The 19,890-nt window shown below is 45.6% G+C and overlaps 1 protein-coding gene across 1 annotated transcript in view; it reads left to right on the plus strand.

The window, feature by feature from the left end:
* Window positions 1-4,498: 4,498 nt before the first annotated feature.
* Window positions 4,499-19,890, plus strand: part of INKA2 (inka box actin regulator 2) — a 30,771-nt gene continuing 15,379 nt past the window's right edge. Inside the window, exon 1 of the mRNA XM_081195202.1 lies at window positions 4,499-5,139. Within this exon, the coding sequence (XP_081051328.1) occupies window positions 5,071-5,139 (69 nt within the window). The 5' untranslated portion in view covers window positions 4,499-5,070. The remainder of the gene's footprint in view (window positions 5,140-19,890) is intronic.

Here is a 19,890-nt window from a genome sequence, read left to right on the forward strand (position 1 = left end):
CATTCGCTCTTATCCCCTCTATAAACTACAGAGCTGTTTCAAAGAGCAGCTGCTTCTTTGAAACACAGTAATATTAGCAGCAACATAATCCATATGTTGGCCAGATAAAGGCAATGAAAGAAACTGCATGCCCTTGAGAAATAAAACCATGTATGAAAATTCCCAGGTGCTGCTTCTCAAAGGTAGACCTTCTCAAGAGTCGCAAATGTCTCAGCTGCCCCCATTCAGACAACAGGTAGCTCAAACATACAGCCATACTGGGTGGTTTGCTGGAGTTGCGCACTTAAAGAAGTGTCCGTCATTCTAGAATGACCGCTCCCTACATCAAATGGGGGGTGCTTTTTGCGCAGTCGCGCACAGCCCCGCCATCCCATGCAGCTCCCGGCAGTACAGCCTGGATACGCCCCCCCCCCCCGGCTGGACACCTGGAGGTAGCTGCCTACCTCTGCCAGTTACCCATTCCCAGCGGGGGGGGGGGCGTTGCCAGGAGAGAGTTGGCCAGGTAAGGGGAGGGATCACCCAGCCCACACAATGGTGGGTGGAACTTACCTGGAAGTTCTCAGTTGGTTTGAGAGCTTCTCCCACCCTGCCCTCCCTTAGTTAAGCCTTCTTTTGCCGGTTAACCTCTCCTTTATAGGTACGCGAGCGCTGCTATGTCAAGGTCGCTGTTGAAGGGCCGGAAAGGAATTCTCTTGCATTGGCAGGTTTGCCTTTCCTGTAGCAAAACGTTACAACTTTGGCGGTTTCAGGCCTTGGGCGGAATCCTTTAATCTATCTTCCCTAAATGGGGGGGGGGTGAAGTGGTGACCCATGCCCCCCCTGCGGCGGTGATCCCAGGGTTCACAGTTAAAGGGGCTGTTTAGAGGGGAGGCATTGGCCATATGCTGTTAGGTTGTCATTGCTCTCCCCTGTGACGGTGGCGAAATGGGGGGCGGGCTCTCTGCTTGAACAGATGTTCGCCAGCCCAATCCCCACATATTCTGGATAACCCTGATGTTCCCCTTGTCCCCGGCTGGGGACTGAGAGGGATAAACGCCCAATGCCTAAGCCGAGGTCTCCCTACATCTGAAGTTTTAATAAAGTTGTGGCCAAATTTTAATCCTATAACACGTTGTCTTGAGTCATTATTCCACGCGGGTGTCGCCCAGGGTCGGGGGTCTCCGCCTGTCCGCGCAATGAGCTAACTCCCAGAGCAGTGCCTATTAGCTTGCCTACTAGTACTGAGCTTTTCCTTTTGTACGTTAATCATCACTGGGTTTCTTCCCGTCAAAAGGAACACTGGAGAGATTTATGGGCAAAGTTAAATATTAGATTATGGCTGCAATGATTCATTTGTGTTAATTTTCACATATGGAATCTTGCATCTGGCTTGTGAAGTTTTAAAACTATTTCAACAAAAAATGAAAAAAGGTTGTTTTCCACTGGATCACACACCTTGCGATTTATGAAATTGCAACTGTACTCTTGTTCTGCCCTATCCATCTTGCAATGAACTCCATATATCAGGGGGAGGGAAAGCTTTACAGAGTACCCGAAAACAAATATTACCTTCCACTGAAGCACCAATTGAATATTGTTCAACTGTGGCAACAGTCTCTGCAGAGTATATCATGCTGTAAATCAATGAGTTATCGGTGCTGTTAAGATTTAAGAGGAAAGGGCCAAAGAGACAGCTTGGATATCAAAATCTATTTTTCCATGACCCAGGGAGAGAAGGCTTTCACTCAGCATGCTCCTGTTTGGAAGCAGCTGGTAAAGAAAACACTTGCTGGAAGGGTGGTTGGGCGGGCGGGCGTGGGGTGTGTGTTTCTCTCCCTCCCTCCCTTTACAGATCATAAAAAGGCAGGCTTCTCAAAAAATGTCTCCAGCCCTTGGGGTATGTAGAGTGCAAACTTGGATAAGAGTTGCAGTGAGGGGAATGGGAAATTCCCAGAGAAAATTCTATGTTTTTAAGTAAAAATGTCTTGGTAAAATAGTAATCTGGGCTGCTGTGTGATCAGCTACTGTAGATTACACAGACCTTGCACCTAATCACTTCACATTGCCTCAAACAGTGGCCTGTTTTCCTTCCTTCTGCCAGATCAACAGTGGCCTGCTCATGCATTAAGCTACAGGTGAGCAAGGGTCAAGCAATTTCCAGAAGAGTAGCCTTGTTTGTCCTTTGCAGCTTAAAAAACAAAAATATTGTGGCACCTTAAAGACTGATAAATTTATTATGACGTAAGCTTTGATGGGCTCAACTGCACTTCATCAGATCCATGAAAGGCTGATCAGCTGAGTGATGAGGAATTAAATGGCGTCCGTGCATGTCCAAACCTATTTAAATATTTTTTAAAATCAATTCTTCTAACAGGAAAAACAAAGCTTGAGAACACAAGGATGATATGTGTTGAGAGATCTCAGGTACCTAAGCAGGGCTCCCACAGCCACAGGGCTGGCATTTGCCTGTCTCCCACTGCTGTTTTACCAAGACCCGTGCTCCTATTGCCCTTTGCTCTCCCAATCCCACGATCAAAGTGTTTGAAAACCACTTGGAAGCAGAAGGGAGGAATTTTTTATTGTTTGGCTCAAAGTTTGGAGTGCGTGTGTGTTTGTGTGCAAAGTGCATACAGCCCTGCTAATAACAAATGGAAGATAGCCACTAATTAACTCAGTCTCCCAAACAAAACCAAAATATGTTCTATCCCCTTGGTTCTGCCCTCTAATACTTTTTTATTTTTTCCACCAATGAAGGAACACAAACACCCAAGAGTGCTCCTATTTTCAGTTCAGCTTTAAGGTGCTAGAGATTCCCTAACATGGGTAGGCCTGTCCTGAAACCTGCTTCTCCTAACACGTGCACAAGTCGTCACTTGAAGCTGCAGTGCGCACCAAGTGTTGGCCCTGCCTGTGTAAGGCACCCAATCTTGTTCCATGTGGAGGACCCTCATTCTGTGGTGGCTGGTGGAATAGAGAAGCAAGTGGGCTAATAACAAAATACTGGAAGGATGAATTCATGATGCAATAATGGTGCAACTATGCTTGGAATTATGCACTAGCCGAGAAGCCCACCAAGCAAGTTCGAGCACTGAGATGGCCAAACTATGGGGGTGATTTTGTGGGCCAATGGTGTGGATTTAGTTAATGGGTGAATAGATATATGAGGCTGTGATAGCTCCCTCCATACATATGTCTCACTGTGGCAATGACCTGTTGGGGTGAAGAAGAAAAAAGCTTTAAACAGTTGTACATTGGATCCCGAACGCCTTGCGAGTCGAACGCTTTGGCTCCCGAATGCCGCAAACCTGGAAGTGAGTGTTCCGGTTTGCGAATGTTCTTTGGAACCCAAACGTCCGACGCAGCTTCCAATTGGCTGCAGGAGCTTTCTGCAGCCAATCGGAAGCCGCATCTTGGTTTTCAAACGTTTTGGAAGTTAACGGACTTCCAGAATGGATTCCATTCAACTTCTGAGGTACCACTGTACAGACATTATTCTATTATCTCTGTCAAATCTGAAAGTATAATGTACTGCATGATGTACTATTATTATTTTTTAAAAAATGGGTTCCCCTCCTTCATTGGTTTGTGAAATAAATATTTTAAGTTTAACTTCCTAACGTTAAATAGCTTTTTAACAGAAAGGAAGAGCACCACAGACACACAAATCTATGGTGCAACCACATTAGGAATACTGTGTACGGTTCTGGTCATCTCACCTCAAATAGGATACCATAGAGTTGGAAAAGGTTCATAAAAGGGCCACCAAAATGATCATGGAGAGAAGAAAGAAGCTGGAGGGACTGTCACCATCCACCTCCCATTGTAGCCTCTCCCTCTCTGCAACTGAGAGGAGAATCAGCACTAGTGGCTTTTTCTAAACAAACAAGTTGTCTTATCTGTTTTATTGTAACTTTTTGTTGTTTTTTTAAAAAAGTGGTGCTTACTGTTGCAATAATCTTATGTAAACTAAATTGTGAGGTCTGCCTGAAAAGTAGCACGTAAATACTGTGAATAATCAAAATACTGTAAACAATAAATTTCCCCATGAAGAAAGGTTGTGGCGTTCGAGGCTTTTTAGTTTAGAGAAAAGGCGACAAAGAGGTGACATGATAGAAGTTTGTAAAATTATGCTCACCGTTAGATAAACTGAATAGAGAAAAGTTTTTCTCCCTTTCTCATAAAACTAGAATTGTGATCATCCAAGAAAGAGGGATGGTGGAAGGTTCTCGCCAGACAACGCACAGAGGAACAATGGAACAGGAGGCAGGGATGGCCACCAACCAATTTGGGTGGCTTCAAAAGAGCTTTAGACAAATTAATGGAGGACAAGGCTAACATCTACTAGGTGAGAGAACAGGATGCTGAACTAGATAGACCATTGCTTGGCCTGATCCAGCAGGCTCGTCTTATGTTCTGACACGCAGAGCGGGAACGCACTGGAGCCAAGCAGGCAACCCAGAGGGTTGAGAAGCCAGGCCCACCCCCTGGGGCGGGACCTCCCTACCGGTGCGCAGACAGAAGACACCCTCGCAAACTTGGGAGCCGGCTCTCTCCTTAAGCCTCGCCTCTGCCTCCTGCTGCCGAAGCGGCTCCGAGCTGCCAATCACCAGCAACGCTCGACCCGCGCGCTCCGCGCGTCGAGATCTCTCTTTTCTTTCTCTGGCTCTCCAGTTTGCTGCTGCTGCTCTGCTGCTCGCGCACCGAGCACATTCTCTTGCCAGCTTCTGCAAGAGGCAACTGCGCGCGGGGCGCACGCCTGTTTGCAGCCCGTGTTTGCAGGCTTTCCGCGCGCTGCAAGCCTGAGATTCAGCGCGCGCGGCGTGCATGTGCCATTTCAACTTTTTATCTCTTTCCTAAGGGGAGATCGGGCTTCTGGTTTTCCTTGGTGAAGTGAATAAGAGAAGGCAAACTTCCAACCTTCTACTTTTGGAGAGAGCGATATTCTTATCCAGAGTGACCAATGGGCATTTAAAGGGGCCGCTGGATTAGTTGGCGCTGGCGAGGAAAGCACCTCTCAAGATTGCCTGGCCGGACTTGGATGGTGGAAGAGCCGGAATCCCTGCAGCAGCTGAATTACTCCAGAGCTACCCGATGGACTTGGATGTTAGGATGGAAAAGAAAAACATGGATCATTACCTACGCCGTCTGAAGCAGGAGTTGGTAAGAAATGCCCGGGAAAAGAAGGGACCGGGGGACTGGGTAGGAGGAAATAGAGTCTGCATTTGGGATCTGTTTCCTGCTCCGTTTGCAACTTCCCTGCTAGGGGGTGTCAGTCAATGAATGTTGCCTCACTCCCGCTCTCCTTCCTGCACAGCGCTTATTTCCCGGGCTTTGTTTAGAGATCTCGCCGTGTCCTTCCTTTGCAGCTGTGTGGCCTCCAATTTCCCCACGGGGGATTTTTTGTTTCCTTCCAAGCCCCTGGGATGAGATGGGATAAAGAGGAAGACTCCACAGTCCTCTCCCACCCCCCACGACTCCATCACGGAAAGTGGTTTCCAAATCTGTTTGCACAGTTTAGCTTTTGCCGCTGACACGGTGGCTAAATCCCATTGACAGTAATAGCTGTTTAACCCTTCTCTCAATGTATGTTGGTGTCTTACGCTCAGCACGAAAGAAGGAACCTCTTCTCTTTTCTGGCTGGGAGCGCTGGCACCGACAGCCACCCCCCTCACCCCGCACTCCTTTGCTCTTCCTGCAAAGGCATCGCCTTCTGTTTGTTTAACTGTGACAGGGAGCGGTGAACTTTGTAATCAGTTCAGACACCGAGCCCTTTATCATGAGCCCTGAAAGGGATTATAAACTGGCATCGCATCACAACCTGTTACTGTCTTCCTTCCCCACGTTCTTGCACTGTTAGTGTGAGCATCTAACTGGATAGAAAGCTGCACACACCCACATCAAAACTGCATTCTCCCAAGACCTAACTGCGTACCTCCATTCATTTTCTCCTTCCTAACCTGGACCTGTCAGGCAGGTTTACCCTTGGGCTCCTTCCCAACGTAGCTCATCAATTTTTCTCCTCTGGTAACCCAGTTCTGAAACATTTTTTTTCCAGAGCACAGATGTATCATCTCTCTAGGCATTCTGGTTGCCTGCCACTTCTTTTAATTATAGGGGTGCCTACAAATCTTCAGAGGCAGACGCATACCACAAGGCAATCATTTCCCATTGGCTTTCTCTCGTAAGCTTCCGTTTTTGTTTGGTATTGTACAGTTTTGCTAATAGCCCTGCTGGAGCGTTTTAATTTTCATGCAAAGTAGCGACATCCAGTTCTGGAAGATGCTGAATGCCACTTGTTCAGTGTCCTAAAAGGAAATGCTGAGCCTCGCATCCAATTTCCATCTATAGAATGTGCGCCTGGCATTCTGGAAATATCTGAGGTCCATTACCCATCACACAGCTACACCAGATAGCTGTTGCCATTATTGTTATTCCCATTTTACAGACGGAAAACTGATGACCCACAGCAAATTTCGTACAATTCGAACCTGAGTCTCCCCAACTGCGCAGCTAGACAGTGTTTCCATTTTACAGCCGAATCCCTCCACTACTGACACTGAAAGATTTGCATTGACCCGTATTGAATCACTCTAGCTGTGCATTCAAATAAAAAAAAAACTGGAATCCTGGTAAAATTCAATGTAAAGGTGATGATGGTCAAGTGATGAGATGCAAAGAGCTTTGTCATGTTTTTCTCCCTTCTACCTTGGCAGTGGAGATCCACCACTATACCTTGCAGCACATTCTGACTCCCACCCAATCAATTCCAGTTCCTTCCCTGTCTTGTCACTGCCTGTTCCATCCACAGACACTTAATCTAATTTATGGTGCTGGAGGCAGGCCAGTCAGCTAGAATTTTTTTCTACCCAGACTTTTCCCCTTAAGGACATAGCCAAGCTGCTTTGCAGAATCCTGCACATTTTCTTTAGAAATGCAAGAAGAATGTTATTTCTGCAACTCTTCTAATCTGCGTATTGTTTTACAACCCCCTTTTCTTAGCCACTTTCGCAGCTGCCCTGTAAGGTAGCGCATGCGCCCCCCGCCAGCATATTACCATCTACAGACTAAACAAATGTTGTCACCTAGTGATAAAGTGGGGTGGAGTTGTGGCTTAAGTTCCTATCTCCCAGATCCACATATAATACCTTAATTACTAGACTGCACTGCTTCCAAAAAAGAGAAGAGATCAGAGTTGTTACCTCTCTCTTAGATGTAAATGGCCCTTTGGGCAGAGATTGACGAGTGTGATACTGAGCACCTCGCACTGACATTCTGCCCTTCCTCCACCCCACGGCTCAGGCACAAGTGTTTCTTGCCGTGACATGTTTGGGCTTGCCCACCAGCAGATGCTTCTATCTGATGGCCTAGTTTTTTGTTCTAATGGATTAGTAATGGAGCATCGGGATGTCTTTAAATAAAGCGCTGGAATTGTTCAGCAGGGCTATGAAAAGAAGAAGAAAGTTCATGTCACATGTGAATAAATAATAGCAACTGCAGATCTGAGAGAGAGAGAGAGAGGGAAAGGTCATGGAAGAGTCAAAATGGTATGAAGAGCTTCGGGATACAAAAGCTTTCTTTACATCCGAAAGATGACTACCACCAACACTAGTGAATAAAATCCAAGTGGGGCCAGCCCAAACTGGAATTCATAATGCGCTCCAGTGTCTTAAGACCATGATCTGCCAGGGATTTAATTCTAACTGGAACCATAAAAGCAGACCTTTTTAAGTGCCAGAATGTTGCTCAAGTGTCATGCGCATGGGATTGATGCTTTAGTGGAGGTGTGCAAAAGTGCCAGAGTCCCATTTACAGCCCAGTCCTAGGCATATTTACCCAAATGGAAGCCCCAATATAGGAATATAGATTACAATCCTGTACAGTCGTACCTTGGAAGTCGAACGGAATCCGTTCCAGAAGTCTGTTCGACTTCCAAAATGTTCAAAAACCAAAGCGTGGCTTCCAATTGGCTGCAGAAAGCTCCTGCAGCCAATCGGAAGCAGCAGAAGCCCCATCAGTCATTCAGCTTCCAAAAATAGTTCACAAACCAGAACAGTCAACTTCCGGGTTTGTGAGGTTTGGGAGCCAAAATGTTTGGGAACTAAGCTGTTCGACTTCCAAGGTACAACTGCACTCGCACAAGCACTGAAGATGCACTGCCAGCAGAAGGCTGATGCATCCAGTGTGTGCTCAGCTTGGTCAAGGAGGAGAAAACTGCAGGCAGAAAATACAAATATGGTGTAAAATGACAGACATGCCCACAGTGTTGCTGAGAACGCAGCCCACCAATCAGGGAATGTGCCAAGGATGGTGTCTGTGAGGCAGCCAATGAACTCGTGGGCATGCCTCAGAAATCATCACATGCACAACTTGCCCCCCTGTTCTATCTACCCCAGTGACACAGCCAACAATGGTCCTGCTGCCAGTCCCTCGGGTGTCCTTCCATGCGTGGGTTTGAATCACCTTGCACACAATCCACCTAATGGGGAGAAGACCCACAACACAGCACTCACATATCTCCTTGGGGCAGGATACATACAAGCAGGTTGCACAGTCCTCTTCTTGGATGGGGTCCAGAGCCACCCATGGGACAAGCAGTCCAGAAGATGGGCAGGAATATGCAACGAAAGTGGCCGCAGGATAGGAGCCTCTGTGGCCTCCCTGCAAAGGGCAAGGGGTTAGGAAGCAGGAGATTGGAGACCAAGCCTCACCAGGGGGAAGGGGAGAAATACAGCCTGACTCTCCTCTCACATGCCTGGCAAGAAATATGTCAGGGTCAGAAGAGAAAGGGCTCCCAGGACTTGAAGCTCTATAGAGCAGTTTCCCGACCACTTAGCCACAACACTGGACAGGAATCTGCCCCACTGCCTTAAGACCCGTTTATATGGGTTGCAGCAGGAAACTTAGCCAGATAGAACAATTCATTCTATATATGCAGGGGGACCCAGGTTTAAATCCACGGTACAATCCCACATTGGAATAGGTGGCAAATGGCACCCTACATGTAGGCACACCCTAACCAATCAGAAGGAGGGCAGCATGGACCAATAGTATGGCCCCTGCATGGACCAAACAGTCCTTTTGGTCTGGCTCCTCATCCTGAAAGCCCATGGTGTTCTGCCAGTGTGTTTTTGTGCTATATCTTGCCTTCCATCAGCATACTGGGCTTCTGCTAAACCCTACAGGCCCTCAGGCACCACTGCCCCAGACCTCCTGGGTCTTGAAACTCTTCACTTTAGGATTGTGCCTTTGTAAGCAGACTCTGAAATATAGATTCCCTCCTCCACCACCAAAAGTATTAATTCCAAGCAGTTTCAGAACTGCTTATATTTTATTCACTTAGATTTTCAAAGTTCTATCTGTTATTTGGCACATGGTGCATAACAACCATCCAAAGTATAAATAATGCAAAACAAACACACGCAAACAGTCAAAGCACTTTAATCATCTAAATTTAATGCTTGCGGACCATAAAAGATGTGCATCCTTATGCCTAATCACTAAGCGCCTGCTTCAGTGAAATGAACTTTACACTTTATTTAAAAATAAATAAATAAAAAGATCTTACAACTTGTTGAAGGGGCTTCTGAAATTTGAATTTCAAGGAGGGGTGCTCTTTCCCCCGGATCTGTGCCCTGGGAGCAATCTCATGAGAATCTTATAGATACACTTGAACTTGAGTACTCTTGCAAGTACCTTGCAGGTACAGCTGTAGTTGGAGAGAGTTGTTCCAAACATCAGGATCGGGAAGGATGACATAGATGTTACTATTGTAAAGAACAATTGGCAGGGGAGTTAATTGGTACATCGATGAGTTTCAGGTTGCTGCTCACTTTAGAGTAGGAATGGGGGAGAAATTTGATTGAGTTTGCATTTAAAGGTCAGCCTACCTAGTTGCGGGACGCGGGTGGCGCTGTGAGTAAAACCTCAGTGCCTAGCACTTGCTGATCGTAAGGTCGCCGTTTCGAATCCCCACGGCGGGGGTGAGCTCCCGTTGTTGGGTCCCAGCTCCTGCTCACCTAGCAGTTTGAAAGCACCCCTAAGTGCAAGAAGATAAATAGGTACCGCTTTATAGCGGGAAGGTAAACGGCGTTTCCGTGTGCGGCGCTGGTGCTGGCTCGCCAGATGCAGCTTTGTCACGCTGGCCATGTGACCCGGAAGTGTCTTCGGATGGCGCCGGCTCCCGGCCTCTTGAGCGAGATGAGCACGCAACCCTAGAGTCAGTTACGACTGGCCCGTACGGGCAGGGGTACCTTTACCTTTACCTTTACTACCTAGTTTGCAATTTCTGACACATGAGAACTGAAGCACAGCCTTCCTTCAGAATTCACACTGCTCTGAATTTTGCAATGCAGTTCTTCAGCCAAGGGATGTGTACAAAAACACATACACTAGTGTTAAGCATCCATAAGAATACATATACAGTGGTGCCGCGCAAGACGAAAAGAATTCGTTCCACGAGTCTTTTCGTCTTGCAATGTTTTTCGTCTTGCGAAGCACGGTCCGTCGCAACTGCGCCTCTTCAAGCGGCTTAAAAAAAAAAAGCGCAAGACGTTTTTGTCTTGCAAAGCAAGCCCATAGGGAAATTCGTCTAGCGAAGCAACGCAAAACCGAAAAACCCTTTCGTCTAGTGAGTTTTTCGTCTTGCGAGGCATTCGTCTTGCGGGGCAGCACTGTATAAGTGAAAATGATATACAAGAATGCATTATTTTATGGGAAATTGCTTTGCAAAAATGTTTATATTAGGCAAAAAATGCATACAAATATGTGTCTCATGGGAGAAATTCACACTAAAATGCTGGTGGATTTTCATGAGGTTGTTATTTATTAGTCATTCATTTAATTTAATTTTTTGTGAACTGTTGGGGAAATGTGGATAACTGAATTTGAGAATGGAAAGCTGAGGGGATGAGAAAAAACTTAAGTGACAGATTCACCCCATCTGTGCTCTATAGCAGTTCAGTTGATTTTAGTAAATCTACCTTGGATAACCTGTGAATAGCTCCTCTGTTGAGTACAGTGTACTCCTTCATATGAGCAAGCCATACAAGTAGACAACAGCCACTGCTGACTTCAAGGGAGTCAGATGGACAAAGGCTCTGTATTCCATATCATGGGAGAAGAGAAAGGTGGGAGGGGCTCAGCTGTACCCAATGAGACTCCCAGTTGCTTTGTATTGGCCAGGCTGAGATTACATCTCTAGAAAGAAGATGCATTTCTATATAACGTGTCTTTTGATTTGCTAGACGACATTATGCTGTTGTCCCCACTTCCAAAATTTCTTCTGTGGTCATGATGTCAGATTCCCTTTCTAAACAGAAAGCTGATATTCTCAGAGTTTTATTCATGATCTGTTAGTTTATATGATTTGAAGAGAAACCTGAGTGTTTTTTTCCAGAATGGCCTCCTAGAAGTACACAGCACAATACAGCCCAGAACAAAGGAAGCTGCCATTTATGGAGTCAGACCATTGGTCCATCTAGTTCTGTATTGCCGACACTGAGTTTCAGCAGCTCAGCTGGGGCTCAGGCAAGGGGCAGTCCCAGTCCTCCAGGGATTGAACTCCAGAACTTTGGCATGTGAAGCCTGTGCTCTAGCCCACAGCCACAACACTTCCCTTGAACACATTTATATGGAACATGGGAAGATGCCTGATATCAGGTTGGATTATTGGTCCATCTGGCCTAGTATTGTCAACACTGACTGTCAGCAGCTCTTCAGGGTTTCAGGCAGGTCTTGCCCATCTCTACCTGGAATTGCTGGGGATAATAATATTTATATACAGTTGTACCTTGGTTGTCGAACGCCCTGGAACTGGGGTGTATTGGCTCCTGAACGCCGCAAAGTGATTGTTCCAGTTTGCGAACATTCTTTCGGAACCCGAATGTCCGACGGAGCTTCTGCGGCTTCTGATTCTGCAGGAGTTTCCTGCAGCCAATCAGAAGCCACGATTTGGTTTTCAAACGTTTTGGACGTCGAACGGATTCTGTTCGACTTCCAAGGTATGACTGTAATGCCCTTCGTCCGCAGATCTCAGGGTAGTTCACAAGATAAAAATACAAGATAAAAGCACAAATAAATAGTTAGAACGAAACAATAACCCCCCTGCCACACGCTGTATATTAATAAACATATAGAGCATGTTTTCAAAGTATAAATAGTTATCCAACAACTCAAGGAAAGTACCATATTTTTCGTCCTATAGGGCACACTGGCCCATAGGACGCACCTCGTTTTTTGGGGGGGGAAATGAAAAATAAAATTTATTTCCCCCCCCCCCCCACGGCTGCCACCCCAAGCCTTGCGCACACCTGCCCGAAGCACGGGGCACCCTCTGGAGGGCTCCCCGTGCTTCGGGCAGCAGGCTGCCGCCCCAAGCCTCGCGTGCTCGGCGGGACCTCCTGCCGGGCGCCAAGGCTTGCGGACACTCGCCGGGGCTGCAGGCTGCTGCCCGCAAGCCTTGTGAGCCCGCAGGAACTCCCGCCGGGCTTGCAAGGCTTGCGGATAGCTTCCTGAAGCCTGGAGAGCGAGAGGGGTTGGTGCGCACCGATGCCTCTCGCTCTCCAGGCTTCAGCGAAAGCCTGCATTCGCCCCATAGGATGCACACACATTTCCCCTTCATTTTTGGAGGGGAAAAAGTGTGTCCTATGGGGCGAGAAATACAGTAAATAGCGTCTTTCTGTTTTTTTGGAAAATGAAACAGACCCTTCTCTTCACAATTAATTCTGGCGTTTTCCCATGGATTTTATCAGGATTTAAATAAGATTCTGAAGCGGCTTGTGGATACTTGCTCAGGTTCTGTCTGTGCTTATGTTCAATTTCCCTGTGATTGACGGGAGAAAAATGTGTGCCCGTTTGAAAAGATAAAATCTTCCGCAATATAACTGTCTGGCAGCACCCCACCCCACCCTGAGGCCTTGGCCCCAAAGTGCAAGAACATGAGCCGTGGGAGCCTGGCATGGTTCAGAGGGCGCAGGTTGGAGTCATATCCTCATGCGCCCATTAAGCACAGGCGCACAGAAGTACTCAAGTGTGGCAGATGTAGCCTGGAGAATGTGATTACCAATATTATAAGGCTAGACAGGTAGGGCTAGACAAGAAGCACGGAGATGCAGTGATTAAAAAAAAGCTTCCCTAACTGACTTTGTACCTGTTACGCAATGCAAAAATTGTACCCAGTACTGCCAGGAAAGAAAAGGAAAAAAATTGGCAGCCTTGCATAGAGTGCAAGCCAGAATCATTACATTCCGTGGGAGTTTTGCCATAGCTTTAATGGAAACTGAATGACACTCTTACCACAGAATCAAAAGCACATTGACTTGGAAGTAATTTTTTCGAGAACTGGATTGATTTTCAAAAGTGCAAGATCAATCCCTGAGCATCAGGGTTAATCAGCATATGATTTTGCAGGCTCCAGCTCCAAAACAGCCCCCCCATAGAAAGTCATCTCCCCACTTACATGGGGGTTATGTTCCGGGCTACTGCGTGCATAAGTGAAATCACATACAGTGGGGACCCTCTAAATGCCTATTTTTCCAGCTCTCTCTCCTGCTTTCTTCCCAATCCAGTCCAAAATATCTGCAGTTGAAGCTCTGGGGCCAGATGGAGGATGGAAGATGCATGGGAAAGTGGCAGCAGCTGAGCTACCCCACATGTTAGCTACTATGCGGGGAGGCTGAGCAGCCTAAACAAAGCCCCACTGTGCCTCTGGCCTCTTCAGGGCTTCCTCTGCCCTTGCTGACGTCTTCTTTGGGCTCTGGGGAGCGTCTTCTCACGAGTCACAAGGACTCTTCATCTCCTGCAGAGGTTGGATGGCCATCTGTCATGGATGCTTTCGCTGAGATCCCTATATTGCAGGGGGTTGGACTAGTTGACACTTGTGATCTCTTCCAACTCTGCAATTCAATTATTCTATTTCTTGATATGAATCTGTTTATTTATTTATTTCCCAGTGCCTCATGAATAGGCAGTCACACGTAAAGAGAATGCATGTAAGCTGGGAGGGTGCTATTTAAATATACTTATGGCATAAACTTGACAAAGTCTTGCTCTCCGGTGTAGCCAGAGCTGTGGAAGTCTGACCCAGCCATGTGCTATACTTTGAGCATCCTGATGAAGGCTTGCGGATGTATTCTCCAGCCTTAGCACATGTGTAAATGGTTTTAGATTTGGTCTTTGATTTAGGTGCTGCATTGATTTGGGCTCACATCTTTATGATCTCATATACCATTTAGCTGAGCAATAAAGTAAATTTGCTGGGATAAGAGAACTACCCTAACAGAAGCCATCCTACATTCTCCTGATGTGAAATATTTCAAATCAATACTCTCTTGAATTAAAACAGATGAAATTTCATTTTTTCCGAAAGGCAAGCAATTTAACAGATAGCTAGAACCATCTGGACGCATTGGGGCTGGGAAGTGAATCTGTTGACCCTGACTTTTTCCACCACTTAGTTCATTACCAGCCAGGTTATGACTTGAGTTATTAATGCAGCAGAACCAAAAGGAGCCTTTTTTATATCCCCAGATAAGGACAATAAACATGGTATTCTTCACAGTTTAAGTAGGAGTTCATTTTTACGCTCCCAGTTTGCATTGAGTAAAATGCTGATCTGCAGTATGCAGATACAACAAGCACTTGTTTTCTGTGTCAAGAGGAGCAGAATAAATGTCAGACTGCAGCGAGGTCTTGTAAGGCTGGCCCACTTAAGGAAGCAAATCTTGTTAATGGTTGGTAATGTAAGGGAGGGGAAAGATAATGACAGCCAGCAGGATAGGAACTCAGCTTGGCTTTGTTTGATGACTGTTTCAACCTATTGCTTTATAGATGCTGGTAATCGTGACAACGTACATTGTTAGGGCTTAATGTGAGAAATTAATTCTGTCAAAAAGCTCACTTTAGTGCCAGCCTCAGCTTAAGGTTTTCTTCCTTCCTTTTTCTTGTTGGGTTCACCATAGTATGGGGAACTGTTTTGGGCTAGGATCAGGGAGATCGGAGTTCAGATCACCACTAAGCGATGTGAAGCACGCTGGATGGTTTGGGGACCATCGCTGTCTCACAGACTAATGTACCTTGACATGGTTGCTGTGAGGAAAAGTTTCAGAGGAGGAGATTCGTGAACTTGAGCTCCTTGGAAGAAAGATGGGATATAGATGAAATAATACAGGGGTGGACTTGAGTAATCTGTTGTAATATGGCGGCATGTGTGAGGCCAAAATTTGGTGCTCCAAAATGGATCTTCTCAGTTCTGGATCTTCTCAATTTTGCACCCCCATGACTCAGTGCCTTTGCAGGGGAACTGCCCACACTGCCCTAAATCTGGTGCTGAATAATATATGAACAAATTTAAACATAAAAAGAAGAAACAACAAAAGGAATAGGCTTTCTGCATCCAAACTAGAACTGGCACATGGTTCTTTTCCCCCCAAAGTACTCTTTTTGAGGTGCAAACCAAACCCTGAACATATGTATAAGCAGACACAGATAACAAATTGTTGCTCCATAACATGCTGGTGATGGTTTATAACTTCTGATCTCTAAGCACCCTGTAGAACAGACTTCTTATTCCAGGTGCAAGCTTTTATATATGCAATTGTTTTACCTGTTTTTATATACTGTATGTAACTTTTATATATCTTGTTGTATTGTAAATCACTTTGGAGGGTGCCTTATAAGAAGTGATTCATTAGCAAAATGAAATAAATGTAAACACCATCATAACAACAACAGCTCACACCCCTGTGAGGAATTGCTGGTATGAAGCACAGAGTTATGTACAGGAAACAACTGATTAACGCATGTCTGAATGATATGTGATTGTGCTTGGTGCCGAACCCAGAAGTGACCTGAAAACATCACTAAACACATCAGTAAAAGGGGTGGAACGGGGGGAAGCGTACTTATATGTGCTCCACTGATGCACATGGGGGCTAGGAACAGCTATCCTATTGAGTGAGACATGCTAAGTGTAAAACAGGCCTTCCGTATCTCAAATGCTGGACTATGTTCTTACCACCAACTGTATAAACATGCTATGAAACTTACATGCATCTTGGTACCTGTTCGCTGCCCATGCAAGAATTCCCATGCATAAGAAAGCATGCAGAAACATAGCTCATGATCTAGCCGTAAGCACTTTCCACGAATGCGGTAACTCCAGAAGTGCTGCCACAACCATAGGAATTGTTCCTGAGCATCTATGCTACTGGTTCACACATTGTGTTTTGCCCACGTGATCACATACCTGTGGCTTTTGGGAAGCAGTGCTCTGGAGTAGCAAACTGCATGTGTGAGTGTCCCTAAGCTTACTCCACATTTGCTGTTGCTGTTCTTGAGCAACATAATTACCTGAACAAAGCCTGGTACATTTCGGTCTGACATCCTTGCAATGCGTTCAGCATCTCTGAGTGTCCCATGAGCAGTCATTGTCTATGCAGATCAGTGGCTGAGAGGCAGCATCTGTTGATACACAGTTTTGCCAACATGTGCTGAGCTGTGTGAAATATTGCTTGTATAAATACACTCTGAATATAAATATGCTGGAACTGGGCTTCCCATCAACTCACAGTCAAAGCCTGGCCAAACTTCTGCATGATCACAGCTACCCTAAAATAAATGTGAACTTAATGAATGGAATACCTTTTCGTGTCCGGGTAGGGGGTTTTCCCATGGAAGCTGATAACCGCTGGTGCACTCAGATTTCTTTCCAGATGGCTTTCATTCAGATAATTTGAATTGTCCAAATACAAGCGCTTGAAACTTGTGATCCTCTCAGCTGGCACCTTCATTCATTAGAAAGGGCACAGCTAGATCGACAGCAGTCCAGTGGATGGACAACCAGTCCATTTTAGCCACTGCACCAGGTTCCCAAAAGTGACTTTCCATTGGCAATCCTGCAGTCTCCCAACTGGATCCTGTATTCTTCCTGGGTCAGGAGGAGGCGCAGACAAAATAACACTGCTGCAGATTAATAGCTGTGCTACTGTTTGCCGCATTCAAAAAAATCTGGCTCAGTGTTTGCTTGGAGATAGACTAATGAGGGAGTGTTGATTACACAAGTTTTTAAAAAAATAAAAAAAATTATTTTCACAGGCGTATTCGCAAGTAATTCTGCACGCTGCTGTGAGTTCCTTCGGACAGATAGTCTTGCAAAAAATAAAATAAGACCTATCATGTGGAGTTGGATATGTATTTATCACCGATAGCAGGCAACATGGTGGGGTAGCAACACTCACCTGACACCTGACACCTGGGGTGCTGCTGCTTACTGGGAGGGGAGGGGTGATGCAAACACACTGGCAAAGTCAGTCTGGCACTCCTACTGGTGCATTTGCACTGCTCTGACCTCCCCACTATCTTGCCCCCTCTCCCTTGCTAGTAAGCAGCACTGACTGTTGTTGGGAGGTCAGGTGAGCGCCGTACGCTGCTGTCTATTAGTGCTGGCTTTATGACTATGAGATTTATGGGAGGTTTTGCCCTTGCCACCCATTTTATTATTGCTTGGAATTGTCTCTATCTGTTCTTCTGTAAGTCACCTCAAGTAAGCATTAATCATAAACACTTCCTATAAGTATTTTAAAATAATAATAACAAATAAACCCAAAATACTGAAAAGCAGAATAAAAGGGGGGAGGAGGAGTAAAAACAGCTACCCAAGCTACTTTCGTTAAGATAGCTTTAAGCAGGTTAAAAACCAGTTATAAGGTTGCAAGCCTATACAGTCGTACCTTGGAAGTCAAACGGAATCTGTTCCGGAAGTCCGTTCGACTTCCAAAATGTTTGAAAACCAAAGCGCGGCTTCTGATTCTGCAGGAAGCTCCTGCAGCCAATTGGAAACCATGGAAGCCCCGTCAGACGTTCGGCTTCCAAAAGAATGTTTGAAAACCGGAACAGTCACTTCCAGGTTTCGATCATTCGGGAGCCAAAACATTCGAGAACTAGGCTGCTTAACTTCTAAGGTAAGACTGTACTTGCTTACGTGGGAGTCAGTCCCTTTGAACTCCGTGGGGCTTAGTTCTGAGTAGACATGTATAGGATGGCCCAAGGGAAAAATCCAGAATGCTTATAGCCCAAAGGCCTTTGGAACCAACTAGCAGGTTGTGGGGCAGAAGCGTTATTTTGGTCAGAAATGGTGCGATCTGGATCAGGGGCCATACCTTTAAATTGTATATTAAAAGCAGATAAACTGCAGAATAGATTATCTCCAGGTAAACATGTTGTTTATTAAGGATCTAGATTGGAGAGCTAAAAAAGTAATTTTTTCACACAGTGATATACTTTATTGATGGGCTCACAAAATGACAGGCAATCTGTTATGGGGAGATAACTGTGCTGTTCTTCGATATGGTTCCATTCTGCCTATTTTTTGCGAGAATTGAGCATATAAAGGGGTGGAGGCTGGGGAAAGAGGGCTCTGAAGCAAAGGGCAGGAAGGGGCAACGTGGGACACCTCCCTGCCAAGATGTTTGACCCCACTTCCCGTCATGCCTGATCATTGACCATGCTGGTCATTGGAGTTGGGAGTCCAACAACATCTACAATCACTTGGTTGCAATTCTGCTGGGGTTTTTTTTATATTGGTTTAAATTGCTTTATGTGACCACTTAAGGATTATTTGATTAACTGGAGGATACAGTATTCTCTAAATAAAAATAATAAAAATGGACATAATAAACATCTGAAGAGCCACAGACCCTCCATCCCTGCCCTAACCCATTGCACTAGTGCCACAATAACATGCACTCACTTAATATAAGAATCCCATTTGAAACTCACCCGACAGCAGCAGCATGGCAGAGCTGTGTATAGTCAAACATAAAATCCTGCTCATCTAATTTCCGGCTCATAAATTTTGCCATGGATTTAAAATCTCTGAAGGGAATAAATCGCTCTTCAGCCTTAGAGATAAAGAAAACAAATGACCAGGAGGGAGCTGGAGACAGTATCTTTCCAATTTCCTGTTCATCAGTTCAACTGAAGTGGCAAAGACCTACATCAGCACAGGCCTGGGGAGACACAGGCACCCATGGATGCATAACCCAGAGCAGCTTTTGCAAATAGTAATATTTCGTGATTTTGACGCGGCATGAGAGCTGTTAGCCTGCCAGCATCCTCAGACACAGCTGGGCGTTGATATAAATCTACGGGCTCTGAAAAAGATGGTATCACTTACTTGCAAGGAGCCTGCATAAAAAATGATCTTTCAGAGACAAAAGGCTGTTCATGGAAGGGAAAGGTTTGGAATATGCCACACGCATAGTGCTATCTCCTGTGTATTCCTTTTACTGAAGGCACATCTCTTCCAGGTGAAGGAAAGGCATGGAAATGCAATGATTATCTTTCTGAACTAGGTCAAGCACTCAGACACAGGTAGCCTCTATCTTGTGCTTATTGCTATTCTTGGTCACAGGTGTAGGGATAGACAGATCACTCTGTTTCTAATCCAAGTCAGTTCCTCAGGTTTTCATTCAAAGTGTTCTGCAGTCATTTCCACATCAATCTGATTCCACCCCACTTCAAACCACACCAAAATTAGAAGTATTTCCCCTTCACAAATAGGCACTGAGAAACCTAAAGTATTCCTGGTTATGCGTTATCCTAAACTATGCATTTCTTGGACATGATTTTTATATATACTTTTGGTTATGACTTGTAGAAGTCGGTTAGCCTATAACCTGTTGGCCCACCATCTGTTGTTGATACAATACCGCAGAGCAGGAATAAGGTGCAATCTGGACATCAACAGCCTAGGAGTCCCTTCTGAAAATTGTAGCCAAAAACAAGGCCAATGTCTCTAGTTGTGGTGTTAATAAATGAGAAGGAGTGGTCTAGTGGAAGATTAGACGGGAGCAAGTGTGGGTGGTGGAAGTGGTAGGCAGAATCCCAGGATGGAAGTCAACATCACTCTTCTTC

This window comes from Podarcis bocagei, assembly GCF_964188305.1.
Source record: "Podarcis bocagei genome assembly, chromosome: 5".
Lineage (NCBI taxonomy): Eukaryota > Metazoa > Chordata > Lepidosauria > Squamata > Lacertidae > Podarcis > Podarcis bocagei.